This window comes from Megalops cyprinoides, chromosome 11 (genome assembly GCF_013368585.1).
Source record: "Megalops cyprinoides isolate fMegCyp1 chromosome 11, fMegCyp1.pri, whole genome shotgun sequence".
Lineage (NCBI taxonomy): Eukaryota > Metazoa > Chordata > Actinopteri > Elopiformes > Megalopidae > Megalops > Megalops cyprinoides.
This window is the reverse complement of record NC_050593.1, coordinates 30,464,431-30,481,835: the sequence shown is the minus strand read 5'-3', so window position 1 is coordinate 30,481,835 and position 17,405 is coordinate 30,464,431. Positions and strand designations below refer to the sequence as shown.

The following is a 17,405-nucleotide window of genomic DNA, read 5'->3' as shown; positions in this document are numbered from 1 at the left end:
ATCAGGCCGTGAGAAGGACTTACAGACCCACCAGTGGCCCAATATGTTAACACCTGCCATAACCCGAGGGACAATGGGTGTGCCCTTCGCATGTGAGGGTGATTACTCCACACTGATTTTTCTTTTCTGCTTTCTTTTTTCCCCATCTTTTTTCTTTTTATCTTTTCTCAGTGTTTACCACTGATGTATAACTGTATCCCTATGTATTGTGAGCCAGAATGTTTGTTTTGCTTTAGCAACACAAATGCATTCTTGTCACGCCAATAAAGTGCATTGAATTGAACTGAATTCAAACCGAGATAAACGCCGAGTGGAAAAAAAAGGGAGAAACACACTGTAATCAAAGAGCAAGAGAGAGAAACACAAGGAGAGAGAAACACAGAGGTGTAAGAGAAATACAGGGTGTGAAAGAGAGGGAAAGACAAAGCGTGTAAGAGAAAGACAATGTGTGTACGAGAGAAAGATAAGAGTATGTAAGACAGAGCGGGGGGGGGAGAAAGAGAGAGAGAGAGAGAGAGAGAGAGAGAGAGAGAAACTGCAAATTGCGGTTCAAATCACTGACAGACATCTTTCTCAGGGGTTCATTTCAACAATCAGTGAAATGAAATCAGTCCCCAAAGATGGCCACAGATTTCCAGAACAGCACCTCCTGAGCCCCCCTGCCAAGCTGGAGGGAGAACACCTTGGGCAGGTGAGGCCGCCGATTCCGAGCAGACGCGCGGCGTTCTCTCCTGGGATTAGACCTCACGCAACGCAGCTCCGAATCTCGCCACACGCGCACCCACGCAACACCAGCTGAGGATAGACCGTCTGACAAGGCCACGGAGACCCAGAGCCAGGCAGACTCTCTCTCACACACATACACACATACACACACACACACACACACACACACATACCAACACAGCGACAAAGTGACAGACAGCTGACTAACTGCCGAGAAACTCTGCTCTACAGCAATGGCTCCTGTCCCTGACAGTGATGTCATACCCTTGGCTGAGAGATCCCCCCCCCCCCCCCCCACATCTCCACATGCACATACCAATGGACCTGCCCATAGCACAACACGTACGGTGTTCAAAGCATGTCACACTGTGATGATGGGACAAACACACTGCTCTGTCACTCCTTGTGACCTCATCACAGGTGATGCAGGGGTCACCCTCCTCACACATACACCAGCACACACAACAGCCACACTGAAGACTCGGGCAAACTCACCTCCCACTGCAGGTGAGGGGGAATGTTCCGAATCTGGATCTTCCGACTCCTGCTGGGAGAGAGCGAGAGAGAGAGAGAGAGAGAGAGAGAGAGAGAGAGAGAGAGAGAGAGAGAGAGAGAGAGAGAGAGAAAGAGAGAGTGAGTGAGAGAGAGAGAGAGAGAGACAGATAGAGAGAGAGAGGAGCTGATTAGCAGGGCAGAAACACAGGACCCATCACTCTGAAAGCTGAAAGGAGGAAGTTATTCACTGCAGCTCAAAAGCAGACTTCATTTCCTGATGAGAAATGACATTGACATTTGATTTTTAGACAAATATAAATAGTGAAGGTGATGCCTATATATGACTGTCTTTCCAAAAAAAAAAAAAAAAAACTATTTTAAAAAATACTTTTCGGTTACTTTGAAGAACGTGACATATCAGATAAGTTTCAATTTGTTTAACACTTTTTGGTCACTTTCACAGTGTTGAGGTCTTTACTATTCGTCTAACGTGGAAAATAGTAAAAATAAAGACAAGCCCTTCTTTGAGTACGTGTGTCCAAACTTTTGACTGGTACTGAACATAATGTAATTAACAGCTGTATGATACACGTGCAGATACCTGCTCTTTCGTCACTTTCTGAATGCCATTTTGTTGGTTCTAGATCCTGCTCAACCAATCAGGACCCTCCTCACGCGCTCCTCTGAGACAGGAAACGCGTGATAAGCGCACAGTAGGAGCCTGACTGAACCGTGTCATTAGCGATGCCATTAGTCACAGATACCAGGGCTCGGTCAGACAAAACTTGACTCTCTTCCCAGCCTGAGTCGGGCCGGACGCAGCCCCATCGGCCTCTTCCCCTCGCTGCGCGCGTTGCGAGATCGGAAGCCGCACAAACCACCCCGACCGCAGGCTGTTAACAACTCCATTAACGTGAGAGAGCCCAGCTCTACCGGGGGGCGATTGATTGAACCAGCAGAGAGAAGAAGTGCTCTGTTCAGGAGCACTCTGAGAGAGACGGGGAAGGAGGGGTTGGTGCAGGGGCGAGGGGGGAGGGGGAGTTACCAAAGTCTACTTCATTTGTTGACCGGCGATGCATCTGAGCACTTGAAACGAAGGAAATGAAAAGGGAGAGAACAGTGGTCAATGAGACAGCGCAGGGGTGCTTAACAGGCTCGCTGAATGGAGACCTGGAGGTCTCAGCGCTGGCTCTCGCGTACACACAGACTCTGCCTCACCACAGCACTTGCAGTGCTCTTCCCCCTAATGCGCCTGTTTCTTTCCTTTTTTCCCTTTTCTTTGCTTTCTTTGCTCTTTGTGTGAGAGAAGCACCAGGTCGCCATTTCCTGAGCTCCGCAGCAGAGGGGGGGTGGGGGGCTGGAGGCCATTGGCAAGGGCCTGGAGTTGGGACCTGGGTACTGGGGGCTGGGGCCTGGGTGCTCTGAGATGAGGGCTGGAAGCTGGGAGCTGGGCGCTGGGTATTGGGTGCTGGGTGCTGGGTGCTGGGAGGTGGCGGCCAGAAGCTGGGGGCTGATCGTAAAGCAGGAAGAAGCCTCTCTGATTGTGCGGTGAGGAAGAGGCAAGGCGCAGCATGGAGCGGCGCCAGGTCTGCCACATTCCTCTTTCCTTCCCCCTCTTCCCAATCCCACCCAAAATCCCTCCCTCCCCCATCCCTCTCCTTCCTCCTCCTCCCTCCCCAGCCCCACCCCTCTCCTTCCCTATCCTGCAGAGGAGGTGGAGAGGACGTACTGATGAAACACTGGAGAGGGAGACATTATGGGCGGTAAGGAGCAGAGCAACCCCAGGCCTGCACATTGCACCGCTGGGCCGCTGTCACCAGCTACTCCACAACCTCTCCTGCTACATCGCACTGGTCACCACAGCCCATGGGGTCGTACCCGCAGCCAGCACTGACACCTCACATTTCCGGACCATTAACAGACAGATAACAGGATCCTGTATCCAGACTCCCCCTGACTAGCACATGCTCCAGGTGTGTGCAGGCTTACACGTGAGGCTGGTCTCCATTCAGCTGAATCCGCGCTCTCTGATTTAACCCAGTGAGGGAGTCGCAGCATTTTAACTGAAGGCGTTTCGACAGCTGCCGAGCCAAGAACACCATTATACAGTAATTAGACTTAGCCCCTTTACATCATATCTGTTTGTAAATACATGAGCAAAGTGGTTCACTCTGTTTGAGTGCCTGCACGCTAGCTGATGATGGAGGAGGATGTCCTGATGCTTGCACATTTGTTCTTGTTCTGGAGAGACCACAACAAAAGCCTGCAGCAAATGAGAGTGACTGTACTGGGATCCACCACCATACAGCACGAGTGCTAAATACCTGTTTATTTTCCAGCCAGAACTATCAATAACATGCGAAAAAGACAGCATTACCAAGCTAGGAGGCAGTGTAGCATAGTGGCAAGGGGGAGGGCTGGTAACTGAAAAGTTGCTGGTTCGATTCACTGCTGGGACACTGGTGTTGTACTCTTGGGCAAGGTACTTAACCCACAATTACCTCAGTAAAATATCCAGCTGTATAAATGGAAAAAATTGTAGCTTACATGTATGTAATTTGTTCCGGATAAGTGTGTCTGCTAAATGACAATAATGTAATGTAGGAGTAGCCACTGTTTTAGACCATGCATTTCTGGCTATGGTCTTTTACAAGATATATATACTGTCTATACATCTATTTCTGCTCGCGTCTCCTGGGCTCTGGGCCTACTGTCGTATCTGCGGACTGGCAGCATGCTCTGAGATGAGGTAACTGCCGAGGAAACGCCTCCAGCTTGCCTTGAGTAGAGCTGCCTTACAGCTGAAGGGAAAGCCAAAAGAAACTTCTAAAATAAAGCTCTGCAACTCCTCGTAATGGCCCTCCAGGAACACAGGGGGTCTCCAGTACCTCTGGATTCCTATAACTCCGGCACAATGCAGGCACTCTGAGCCCATCATAGGAGGTCTGCCATTTCTCCTGATGCAGTTTGGGGAGAAGGCCGAGTTCCACAGCATGATTCTCTAAGTCCAAAACTAAAAAATAAAGGTTATTCCTTAAATGAAATGTCAATTCCTACTGAGTGATAAAAGCATGTTATGGCATCTTTCAAATTCCCTCTCTTCCCCTCCGAGATAACTGTCTGCTAATTTGTGACTACACCGACTCCGACTCCGAATTTCTGTGAGAAAGACTCCACATGCACCTGCAACTCAGGTAAGGAATAAACAACAACCAACCAGCCAAGTGTGTTTCACCTTGGACTGAACAATGCCTGGCAGTAAGCATCTTTGGAATAACACACCTCTGCAGCAGAGCCGTGTCAAATCTCCAGGCAGTGAAGAGCATCCGGGTCTGAACCAAGCAGACACAACTGCTTAAGGGTCACAGATGGTAGGCAGGTCACTGTTTTCTTTAAGATCTAATTATGGAATGGACACAAGTCAAAATTGAAACTTAAAGTTACACCAGACTCAGAACGAGCAGCAGCAGTGTAGCACAGTAATAAGGAGCAGGACTTGTAACCAAATGGTTGCTGGTTTGAATCCGTGCTGGGATGCTGCTGTTGTACCCTTGGGTGAGGTAATTAACCTTGAGTTGCCTCAGTAAATACCCAGCTGTATAAATGGATAGCACATAAAATGTGTAACTGACGTAAGTCACTCTGGATAAGAGCATCTGTTATATGCCAATAATGTGATGCAATGAGCAAATGACAAATGCTTTTAGAGATAAGATATTCATATGCTTTATTTATCTTATACAGAATCAGCTATTGAGGGCAACCCAATTGGCTTTTTCTCACATCAGCTGTAAAGTGCTGGTTTACGTGTTTAGATGAACATCCCCATCCTGCTGCCCCCCACCCCACCCCACCCCACCCCTAATGAATCTGTACTGAAGTCTGAACACACCGATTACCTAATGCTCCTTCAATGTAACATGGTTGTCTTCTTCTGGGATAGAAACGAACACCAAAGGGGGGAAAAAGAGAACTTTTCAATACCGTAGGGTGGCCGTGTTCATTTGGAAAGCAAATATTTACTGCACCCAGGTGCAGCGCACGAGGTAACTATTTCAGCATGCACGCTTGCATACTAATGCGCACATGCATGCGACTCGAACCAGCAGCGTTTTAACCATTCACCTGATCCGCAAGAAAGGACGCATTCAGCATTTGCCAAGAGCGCGCCGCATGCCTGACGCCGAGCATCTGATTGTTACCGTCAGAACGCAGAACACGAATCATCGAACATAAATCAGAGCTGTGTTATGCTGTGCTGTTTCAGTGGGATGCATGTGTGTGTGCGAGTGCATGTGTGCGTGGATGTGCGTGTGTGTGCGCGTGCATGTATCCATGTGTGTGTGTGCATGTGTGTTTCTGCCTGTGTATGTGTGCGTGTGCATATGTGTGTGTGTGTGTCCGCTAATGCGAAATGCAGAAGAGCTATAAAACAAGGTGTCGCTCTGTAACGCTCTCTTCTCCCGCCTCATAAAAGAAGCACGCCTCAAAAAGATGAGTCAGATTCGCCCCCCAAAAAACCCGGCGCCCGCCGTCCCCCGGATCTCCTCTCCTCACGGTTACACCAGCACCTCCCAAATCGGAAGACGAGCGATGGAAGAACAGGAAGAGGAGGGGAGAGACAGACAAACCCTGTAAATGATTCACGACCGCGCTGAGCAGCCAGTGACACAGTCAAAAACAAAGGCATAATTCATGTGTAATTTCGCCTGCGTAGCGGAGGGCAAGCCGAAGCAGATGGCAGCGCATTCAGAGCTCGCTCTGATTCAACGGCAGTGTACTGACACTGCTGCACGCACCTCTCCATCTCTGACAAAAACCCAGCGGCCTTTATATTTCGGCTTGTGGAATCAATGATGGGTACTGCAGGATCTCTATCAATACCACGGAAAATATGCGTGTACATGCATATGCAGGATGGCAAAGTAGCACAGTGGTAAGGACCAAAGCTCATGACTGAAAGGTTTCTGGTTTGATTCCCCGCTGGGGCACTGCTGCTGTACCCTTGGGCAAGGTACTTAACCCAGAATTCCCTTGGTAAATATCCAGCTGTACAAATGGATAACATGCAAAAAAAAAAACTGTATCCTATGTAAGTCGCTCTGGGTCTGCTAAATGACAATGCAGTGTAATGCAAAATATCCCAACACAGAAAAAGTCAACAACATCTTCTCCGAGATGCAAAACACAAGGTTGCCCTGTGGTGGAACAGTTTTATATAAAAATCAGGTGTCATCACACCAACACCTCGAGAGCTCCTCTACAACACTGGGCTTTACAAATTCTGAACAGATGTATACACACACACACACACACACACGTGCACTCACACACGGGTGAGGGGGTGCTAAAGAGGGCACCTTGTGCTTGTGAACGCCTGACACTCGCATTAAACTCATTTTGGCTCTGTGAGATGTGTGTCTCACCTTCCCTTCACGTCACCCAGGATTCCTGCTCAGCTGCATCTCATCTGCACCTGCCGGCTGAGCACAGGCGTGCTTCACTCCGCCTTTAATTAGCACATTCCTGTGGCACCTGAAGGCCCAAATACGGCGGATTTGAGCCGCGTTAATTAAAGGAGGGAAACACCATTGCGCACTTCCAGGGAGACTGACACCAAATCCTGGTTACTCCATCAACAGAAAGAACTCTCTGGCCCAATGGCAACCCTACCTCTTAAATCTGGATGGTTAGTTATTTGTATTAAGCAGACTAATAAAAGTGTTGGGAAGACAGAAAGTAGCATTAAACAGTTAGGGCCAGCACAACCTTCCCTTTCACCCTTGCATCTGACATTGGTGAACTATACTGACATCAGGGAGTTTGAAGTTTGCTTGAAAAATGTCTGCCCAGCATGGCTGTTCTCTATGAATAACTGATAACCCTGTCCACTACCCTATGACACCGCCAGACTCCAAACCGAACATCATTCCAAGAGGAGATGTACTCTATCAAAGGCACCAGGGACATGTTATTTGCAAAAATGTTCAAAGCATGGTGTTTTTTACAGGTCACTGTGATTGTGAATGTAGTTTGATGCTTGTGACACAAAATGCAGTAAAAAAGCTAAAACAATGCTAGAAAAAGGCCAAAATAATACTACACACACGCTAAAATAACGCCACAGAAACTCTAAAATAATGCTACAGGGCTTCTCACTGCATCTGCATCTCAGTGTTTATGGGCTTTTCCATCAGTTTATAAAGTAGTCTTACTACCGCGTGTGTTTGATTTTCCATTGCCCGTGGAATAGAAGGCACAACAATGCCGTTTACAACCTCACCTCTCCACCTGCCTGGAAGTCACTTGGGTTGGGCAAAATCCAAACCACCCTATCATCACACCGTCCTGGGAAAACATCACAATACACAATATTATCACTCACAGGTGAAAATGAGGGATTGTCATATGAAACTTCTGGTGAATCTTGCTTCCTGCAAAGTCACCAAGCAACAACGCTGATAGCATTCATCTCTCTTCTTTTGTTAGGGTCAAACCCGAAAAACTGCTAAAAAGCTACAGTGGGTTTTTTTTTCATCTGAGATAATTTTTTAATACACTCTCAGTCCAATATATATGCAATCATAGAATATAAAATCTAATCAAGGTCATATGCAACACCCCAATAGTTTTTCCTCTCCCCCCTCCTGCTGTGACAGAACAGCACTGTTGGTGATAAACAGCAGCAATTATATGTACGGTACCTCACTCACTACCTTAGCTGTTGAATGCAGAGCCTCAAAACGCACAGGGTTTCAGCTTAGTTAACACAAGCAGATACAACAGCAATAAAACTGCTGTTGACTGCAGATGATTTTTAAAATGATAAATACACATAACTAAATTCAGTAAGGCAGTTCTTTGACATCCTAATTATGAAAATGATACTGGCGATATCTTCAATATCTGATCATACCAACCCACCCAGTAACACTCCACTTAAGGTCATATTAATCCTGTTCATTGACAGCTTGTGAATGCACTGCTACTCAATAATTACACATTTTAATAGGATATATAACAAATGGTGAGCAGGTAGTAAATTGGTAATAAACTCTTAAAGTGTGATTTTAGAAATTTGCTCAGATTTGTTTGTGTTTTACAGTTAAATAGAGTGCAGTAATTTCCTGACAAAGGAGACACAGCAACAACCAGCATAAAGCATTAAAAAAAACCTAACTGATCTAAGTCACTCTGAATAAGAGCATCTGCTAAATGCCAATAATATAATGTAATGTAATGTACTACCCACCTACCACCTGCTGAGTATATAGCATATATTGTATATACTGCATTATAAGCACTGTGTAAGTATGGACTGTAATTTTTCCAATAACACAAAGAGGCCCTTCATATAAAGAGTGTTGCACTCTTTTTTGGAATTTACCACTACCACAATCTCTTCCGCCTTCCCAGTCGAGCACTTGTATGGAGTTCACGTCTTTCCTCTTTGTCTCACAAGAGTAAAAACCAAGCAGGAAAGAGCAAAATAACTGAAACTGGCTCAACCGTGAAGCTATGAACCAGCAGCATAAAACATGCAAAAATACATTTATGCAACTGAAAGAAAAGCCTGGCTCTTTCACCTTTCTGCTTCATTCTGAATACTTATAAAGAAAACACCAGGAATGTGGTGGACCTGCAACTTCACTTGGGTAAGATTCTGCAAATGACATTCCAGTGCATCCACAGAAAAAAAAATATATATAATGTCAATATAATGACAAATTAGCCTTTGCCCACACAATATAATGACTAAGATATTTCAGCGTCAGAATACCCTTCTTTCATAAAAGTAAAGACTGTAAAGTGAAACTAATTAGAATTGCCATTCACTTCAAATTCACAATGAAAGTGCCTCTATGGGAAACAAATGCAGCTTGATTCTGCTTGCACCTTGACACAAACAGACTGAGAAATCCTTTGAATTGCATATTAAAAATAGAAAATGGCAGGACTCTGGGCCACATCCAACTAATCATTCCCATCTTGTGTGCACATCTTTTTTTCTCCTCTGAAAACAGTCAAGAAAAGCTCAACAACAATAAAAAGAAGTATCCACTGTTACCGTCAATTTTAGAATCATCATCGAAAACTTTGGGGTATGTTACAGCCACAAGTTGTGCATTTGAAATGATTTCAGAATAAATCCTTGTAATGAGTGAAACCCTACAATCAGAGCAGAGCATGGTAGCTGTGGACGGCTGATTGGTGCTTAAAGCAAAAAACAGACAGCACAATGTCCTGATAAAATTTCAGTGCAACAGAGAGAAATAAATAGCAGAAACAGTGTCACATCTAAAATATTACACCACATATCTACAATGGAGAAAAATACCAGCATAATCCCCTATCACCATGATGTAAGAGAGCACAGAGTCACAGAGAAAAAAATCTTTTCAAGAGTAATCCAATAGAAAGTGCTAGAATATAAACCAGAGCAGGTCTCTAACCCTGCTTAATCTAACTGGGAACCCTTTCAGCTTTTCTCCTGCAATGTTACATGGCCTCCAGTGCCACCAGTCCAGAAAAAAAAAACAGCACATGTAATTTCTGAAGGTCTTAGTCATATCGCTGATATTACATGACACACTACAGAAGATGTGACCACCCATTGATGAAATAATCACAGCATTTTGGAACGGAACCAGACTCATACGTCCCCTGTATAATAGCCATGTGGGCTAACTGCTGGTCAGAGAAGCTCACGCAGCAAATCCAATTCCATCCGATCCTCAAAATGGGACATGTTTGGTTGACAGAATTGAGGTTTACAAATTATCGACACAGAGACAAAAGAGAGAGAAATCAGTTTTGGCCTTAGTTATCTGAGAGAGTTAAATCAGGTGTGCAATTTACTAAACTACAGTGTTAATCATTCATCATACAATTTCAAGCCTGTAATGTAGCACTAGCTAGCTGGCGAGCTTACTATTAACAGGGTGGACTCCGTTACACAACAAACAAATCTATTCATGTATGAAACATATCCATCATCCACTAGCTAGCCACCATGGCAATCACAAAGCACTCAATTTTAACACTGCATTGGGCAGCTGGGAACGATGAAAGAGCTTTGGTTTGTGATGGAGGGAGGGGCTCCATGTGGAACAGAGCAAGGAGCCAATTTGTGGCGGTGGCAGTGCGACTGCAAAGGATGCTGGGTAGGAGCACGTACTGGTGGTCTGCTTGAGGATGCGATAACAGCTCTAATCTGAATTAACCCCATTTCCAGCTTCGTCTCTAAAGCCCGTTAAGCACATAAGCATTCTGAAATCTCTTGGACTGGAGCGCCTCTCACATTGTTCAGTCAGGGCTCTAATGAACGGCAGAGAAATTCACTCCACACTCTTTGCCAACGCCCTGATTCTTTGCAGTGCGCTACACTCTGCTGAAGCAGGGGAAGACAGACACACAGCTGTAGTGCGTCTGCATTATTTTACTGTGTTTTTGCCCATTCATCCAGAGTTTAAGGAAACTGCTATAAGCAGCTCTTGCTTCTCTCAGCCCACTGTAACAAAAAGGGTTCACGTTTCAGGCATCTACATCACGGTTCCAACGTTTTGCCTTCAACACACGCACAGTACCAGTACCAAAAGTTTGGACACACCTGATTAAGATACATGGAAACGTGCATTTAGACATTTTTATCTAAAGACTTATACTTATATGTGTTTCTTAGACAAATATACATAGTGAAGTTGATGGCTATGTAATTTAATTTTAAAAAATATTTTGGCTACTTTGAAGAATCTAAAATATAAGATAGTTTTGATTTGTTTAACACTTTTTTGGCCACTGTATAATTCCATTTCAGAGTTTTGACATCTTTGCTATTATTCTAAAATGTGGAAAATCGTAAAACAAAGAAAAACAGTTGTGTCCAAACTTTTGACTGGTACTGTATGTGTAATCTCTGGCCTTCTATGGGGCCAGTACGAAGCACAGCTTGAAGGTGAAATCACTTAGCTCAGTGTGAATCTACACCACTTTTGGCGGTGTTCTGCATGACACACCCTCGGTGAGAAAGTGTACATGGTGCTGAGGTCTTCTTTTAGGAAACCCTCGTGGGACCTAAGACCAGAACCTCCTAAGGCAGGAGCATAAGGGATGAACCACTGACAGCATACATGTCCACATGCCAATGTACTGCCTAGAGAGCAATGCAGACAAGGGTTGTCAGTTTAAATCCACACAGAGCATCCCATTACTTCACACTTATTATCTGTGAGCATGAACCCAGACCACGGGTTAAAAAGATGGAGTGAAATGTTCCCATGGATCAATGTTCTTTTTTTACTGAAAGTAACAGTAACACAGGCACAAAACATCCCTGTGCATTCTTAAACGGCTGAGAAAAAAAGGCATTTTTTACATAAAAGCAATATCTTTTGCCAATATTCCAATATCATCTCAAATGTCTGTGACATCTTCTGACATCTTCTGGCCACCTCTCTTTTGAATTCATGAAGGTTGATCATAACGTAGTGAATTCATCTGCCTTTTTGAATAAACACATCATTTGATACAAGAAGCAGACAAATGAAAGCACAGCACCTATCAGACTGACAAATGCTGGTCAGCTCTGCCAGAATGTATGCATTGTGAAATTTTGTTCAAAAGGACACACATGCTTCTCCTATGTCAAGGTTAATTAATCCTGATGTTGCATGCTTTAGAATTCATAAATAAATAAGAATTTGTACTTTGTTCAGAAATGCCTTTATTGAGATCCCAACAGTCATCTGCTTTTCTAACTGATAAAAACAGGTGCATTCACAGGGAGTTCTGTTTAACTCAAGGCTGGGAAGCTCTGGTCCTGAATTGCCAGAGGTGTTTCTGACTTTGGTTTGTGAGCTTTCAATTACATAACTGGATCAGTTATTATCCTAAATAATTTCGAATAACATAGTCCCAATTATGACGTAGGTACCTGCAGCACATGGTCACCTGCACAAACTCAGCTCAGATGGAACAAACCCCAGACACATCTCCAGAGCTGCAGTGGACGACCCGACTCAGGTGGATGGTTTTGTTCAAGGTGTTCACTTACTGTCATTTACAGATTTGTCAATTTTACAGATCTCCCCAAGTAAATGTTTTACCATGTGGTGTCCAGCGGTGTCCAATTACTATACAAATCTGGTCTGTTCAGTTTAGTGTTCAAACAGAGTTTTTTTTTGACAACATATCACTGCAGCAGTGTGGCACAGTGGTTAAGAAACTGAATTTGATGAGAAGGTACTTAATATATATCACCAGCAGAATATCATACCTAAGGATAACATACCTAATGTAAGATATGTACACCTTTTGTAAGCGCATCCGCTGAGCAAGATAATAATGCATCATCATAGCGCAGGTGCACTCTGTCACATTTGGACCCCTTGCACAGTGCACTATGGATGGAGATGTGAGAGCCAGCTTTAGTGCACTGACACAATGCTGTCCTGCAGTAACCTCTCCTTCAGGAGATCAGTGATTCATCTAGCGAGGATTAATTACATCTGGGTCATCTCACTTTACCAGACCTCAACAGCTACTTCAATGGGTGCGTGCGGCTTAGTAAACGTCAAAATAGATAAACACACAAATTAATAACTGAAAGGCTAACGCACCTTTACTACCTTAAAGTATAGTGGCTTATGGGCCCTGCACAACGTTTAATAATATGAAAGCTTACATGTGTAGTGTTGTACCACATATGATGGGCATGCATTATAGTCGAAAGGATTTCTTAATTTTGCACCCTTCAAAGAATGTTTGCAAAGAAATGTGAAGTGATGTTTACAGTACATAATTTGGCATGGGTAGGATTAGAAAGGGAAAGTGTACACTCTGACAGGTACTACAGGTGTTGCATTAATACTTCAAGAACAGTGTCACAGCCTTAGCTTGCTCCGCAGTATACTCTGACTACAACAGTGGAACATACTACAGCTACCAAGGCCAAATACCAAACATTCCTCCTCCCAAAGCTCTTTAGAATCGTGGAGACTTAATTTTAATAATTTCCCAAAATATAAATCTGAAATGAATTGTTGAAAAGAGGGCTCCTTAGCTGTGGAGCTGGGCTTGTAAAGTAAAGGTTGCAGGTTCAAACCCCAGGAGGGGCACAGCTGTTGTGCTAGTGAAAAAGGTGCTTCTCCTGAATTGCTTCAGTAAATATAACCACTTATTTCACTTAACAGTAGCTAAAATATGAGGGCATCTGACAAACAAGTAAATCGTTTAAAAATAATGAAAATAGGATAAAAAAAAAAGGAAAAACCTGGCACACTCCCACAAAAAGGAGCGTTTTTCAGTGATGGTTGGCCATGGTGAGGAGGTGAAGCGCTGCAACAGAGACGGTTTTTGTACTCTGTAGGGTAGGGCCGCTGTATGTGACTTGCATAAATCACTCCGCGCACAACTGCTACAGGAGCGCACTGTCAGTGACAGACCCGGGAGCGGCGCGTTAGAGCGAACAAACAACCGCTGACAAGAGTAACAATGCGAACACCGCAAACAAAATATCCCCCGCTGCTACACAGCACAAACGAAATTAGGAGGGAGAACTTAACACGCACAAACACAACGATCCCCGGCAGCCAACAGTCGGAGCGGAGAGCGTGCAACCTCACACGCCCGCGGGGGCCTGCTTCGGTAACGGTGTTTAATGAACAAATTACCGCTCAGTAATTAAACGCGGTGCGGACCAAAGGACAGAGAAAAGCTGCCGTTGCCTGATCTGCCGGAGGATGAGGCCATCTATCTGAGTGACAGGGCTGCACTGATCTCGCTGCATTCACTGAGAACAATGCCGCACTGGCAGCTGCGTGGCCCGTCAGCACACAGCTTGCGCTAACCACGCCTCCCGCCCACTGCCCCGCCCCTGACAGCCAGCCACAGCCAATCACCATTAAAATCTGGGACACAGCCAATCAGAGATCCAGAAGTACAAATGGATTGGCAGGGGCCTGAGAGAGCGCAGTATTGAACACTTCTGGTAACAGACATATAAGCACATGCAAATTAAACTAATCTAAGTACTGTACTCCAGTAATGTACAGCTACAAGCAGTACAAGGGAATCCCTCAGATAGGTTAGAAATGTTTAATTCTTTATACCATATATAATATAGATTCTATATGGTTCATAGCACTGATTGATGAACAGATAATACACTACTGTAATATAAAACAGTGCCTAAATTAACATTAACCTAAATGTTCTCATAAATTGACTTGCATAAGGAAGTGTCATTACTGCATGAACATTTCCATAATTGCTATGCTCAAAAAGGTAATACAGTCAAAATGAGAGAATTTAAGTTTTCCTACTTGGAAATGCAACTCATTTCCTCTATAACTTGGCAGTTGCCAAGTCAAGCACAGTTAACAACAGAGGATTAACATCTCCGCAAAGTTTAACTCACATTGGGGAACACAAACTACTAATGATACCTGTCTCCATGCAACAAGCGAGAGTCCTCCGGAATCACCGCTCCAAAAAATTCCAGAACACACAAGATTCCGGCCCTCTGTCCACAGAGAGAGAGAGAGAGACAGCCTGTTTCCGGCGAGTTCCGTGGAGAACGCTAGTCAGTCAGAATTCTCCCAGCTGCAGTAACAGAGCTCTCCACAGCCACGGGCGGGAACAGGGACACACCCTCGCCTCCTCACAGAACCCAGAGCGGGAGGGGGCAGGGAGCAGCAGGCCCTCAGGAGGTCCAGTGCACTCGCCTCTCCTCGCGGTTCGTGGTCACTGTGCTAGCCTTCCTGAAACCTCATCCCTTAATCCCCTGAGATGGAGATTAAGGGAAGGAGGCTGGGCCAGGTGGAGGACCAGAGGAACCTCAGGTACACTGAAGTGCACAAACGCTCTGTATGTACTCCACGCACACACACACACAACACACGCCTCTGCACCTGAGTGAAGTGCAAATATACACTCTGAATGTACACCACACACGAATACAAGCACATACATGGACACACCCATGCATGCATGCACACTTACATGGACACATGCAAACCCTCACATATACACAAGTAACCTCTGCACATACTCGGCCTGACAGACCAGAGTGATCACACACAGTGATATGTGCACTCTCAACCTCTCTCTCTCTTGCTCTCTCTCTCAAACTCACACACACACACACACACACACATATATATATACCACTTTTCGTCTTTCTTTCACATACAAACATGCAGCTTCACACACATACATGTTCATTCTAAATTTCATTCCAAATCTCTAAATCTCTCTCCATCTCTTTAAGACACATACACACTCTCACTTACTCCATTACACTCTGCTTTTTTCTTCGCACACCCAAATACACTTGTACACACTGTCACAACCATACTCACAAACTCACATTCACACGCCCACACAAATGTAGCAACACTTACACACACACACATAGACCTACACACACACACACACACACATGTGCGCCCACAATATTGCTGAGGCAGGAGAACCAGCAGGAAGCAGAGAGAATCGGTGTCAGCACCACCCAGTAGACGCTGACAGAGAGAAGGAGGCACAGAGGAGAGAGAGACATGGCATGCATCACGCTGTCAATCAGGCCTGCTGCCACTCACACACACTGTCACTGAAGACTGTCCTCATCTTAAGTCCTCGTTCCAGAGAGAGTCTACCGCATAAACCCATCATCAGGTTGCACTCTGTACAGTATTCAGCATATACTGCATCATCTATAGCTAGCACCAAAAAAACAATTACACACCTCTTCACACTGTTCATATATTTAAACAACACTAAGGGCAAGAGGGTTCATAGTCATTAGAGGCTTCCTACTACTGTGGAACTCACTGGTGACACATTATAATATGAGGGTGTTTGTGAATGAACCCTCAGCATCACACATATTGCTCACAAGAGTGAAATACTAAGGTGTTTATGAATCAGCCTTGAACATCACACATATTGCTAACAGGAGTGAAATATGACAATGACTGAGCTCTGAGCATCACACATATTGCTCAAAAGAGTGAAATATTACAGCATCTGTGACTGAACACTCAGCATCACACATATTGCTCAAAAGAGTGAAATATTACGGTGTTTATGAATGAGCCTTGAACATCACACATATTGCTCACAGGAGTGAAATATGTGAGACGTTCAGGGACTGAACACTGAACATCTCACATACTGCTCACATGAGTGAAGCAAGCATTGTTACTGAACCCTGACTCTCTCTGCATGAGTGACAGGTGTAACACACCTGCATGACTCTCCAGAGTCCAGGCCAGTGGCCAGGCTGAGAGCGCCCGTCTCTGTAAGAGACGGTGGGAGAGGGAGGTCAGCTCCACAGGCTTCGGGCAGCGCCCTCGCCCCCCAAAACACGTGCAGGAGCCGCAAAGAGAGACAAATAGTGAGGCGGGGGGGAGGGACCCGGAGAGCTAATCTCACTGAGCAGATTAATTACACTTCAGAGCCCCACCCCGAACCGCAGATCATCTGCTCACGTCACTCACAAGTGGCTGAAGTGGCATTACGTCCAACAGGCTTTAATCCTGGCTTTAATCGCCTAAATCCAGCCCGGGGATGCAGGTCCTCCGGGGAGCTCGTGCCTGTGCGAGCGCGGGCGAATAGCGCCCCTTGTGGCCGCAGCGGAAACCGGTCTCACGGAAACACTTCCAGGCTGTGGGAGTGTGTGTGAAACGCACCCTGCCTCGTCTCTTTCGGGAAGCCCGTTCTCGCTGGGTACGAGCAGAGAGGAGGGAAACAGCAGACAGGACACAGAGCCAGCAGAATGGTTTACCTGCCCTCCATCACCTGTATCACCACACCACTCTGCCGTCTGCATATCAACATTTTCACACTGTCTCTACATTATATATACATAAAATTTAATATATATATATATATATATATATATATTAATCTTATTTATAATAAGACATAATACATGTATATTTATACATATATATGTATTTATCTCATATATAAAATAATAAACACACACACAGCCATTCCTCGTTTCCAGTATCTGCATTCAGGACATTGATAAAAATACCCTCTCCCTTAATTATCTGACAACAGAAGTGGGAAATTTAAAATGAAAAAGTCCGAAAGTGAAATAATTTCTTTCTCGTCGGAGTCATCACTTTAGTTTGCTAGCTTCTGTTTTTACTATGTCAGTTTGTTGCTTTGATTCGGGT

At 44.9% G+C, this 17,405-nt stretch overlaps 1 protein-coding gene across 1 annotated transcript in view; it reads right to left on the bottom strand.

Annotated features, from left to right (window-relative positions):
* igf2bp2a (insulin-like growth factor 2 mRNA binding protein 2a) overlaps positions 1-17,405 on the bottom strand; it is a 61,767-nt gene that overhangs the window by 17,326 nt on the left and 27,036 nt on the right. The window contains exon 3 of the mRNA XM_036540907.1: positions 1,222-1,270. Within this exon, the coding sequence (XP_036396800.1) occupies positions 1,222-1,270 (49 nt within the window). The remainder of the gene's footprint in view (positions 1-1,221; positions 1,271-17,405) is intronic.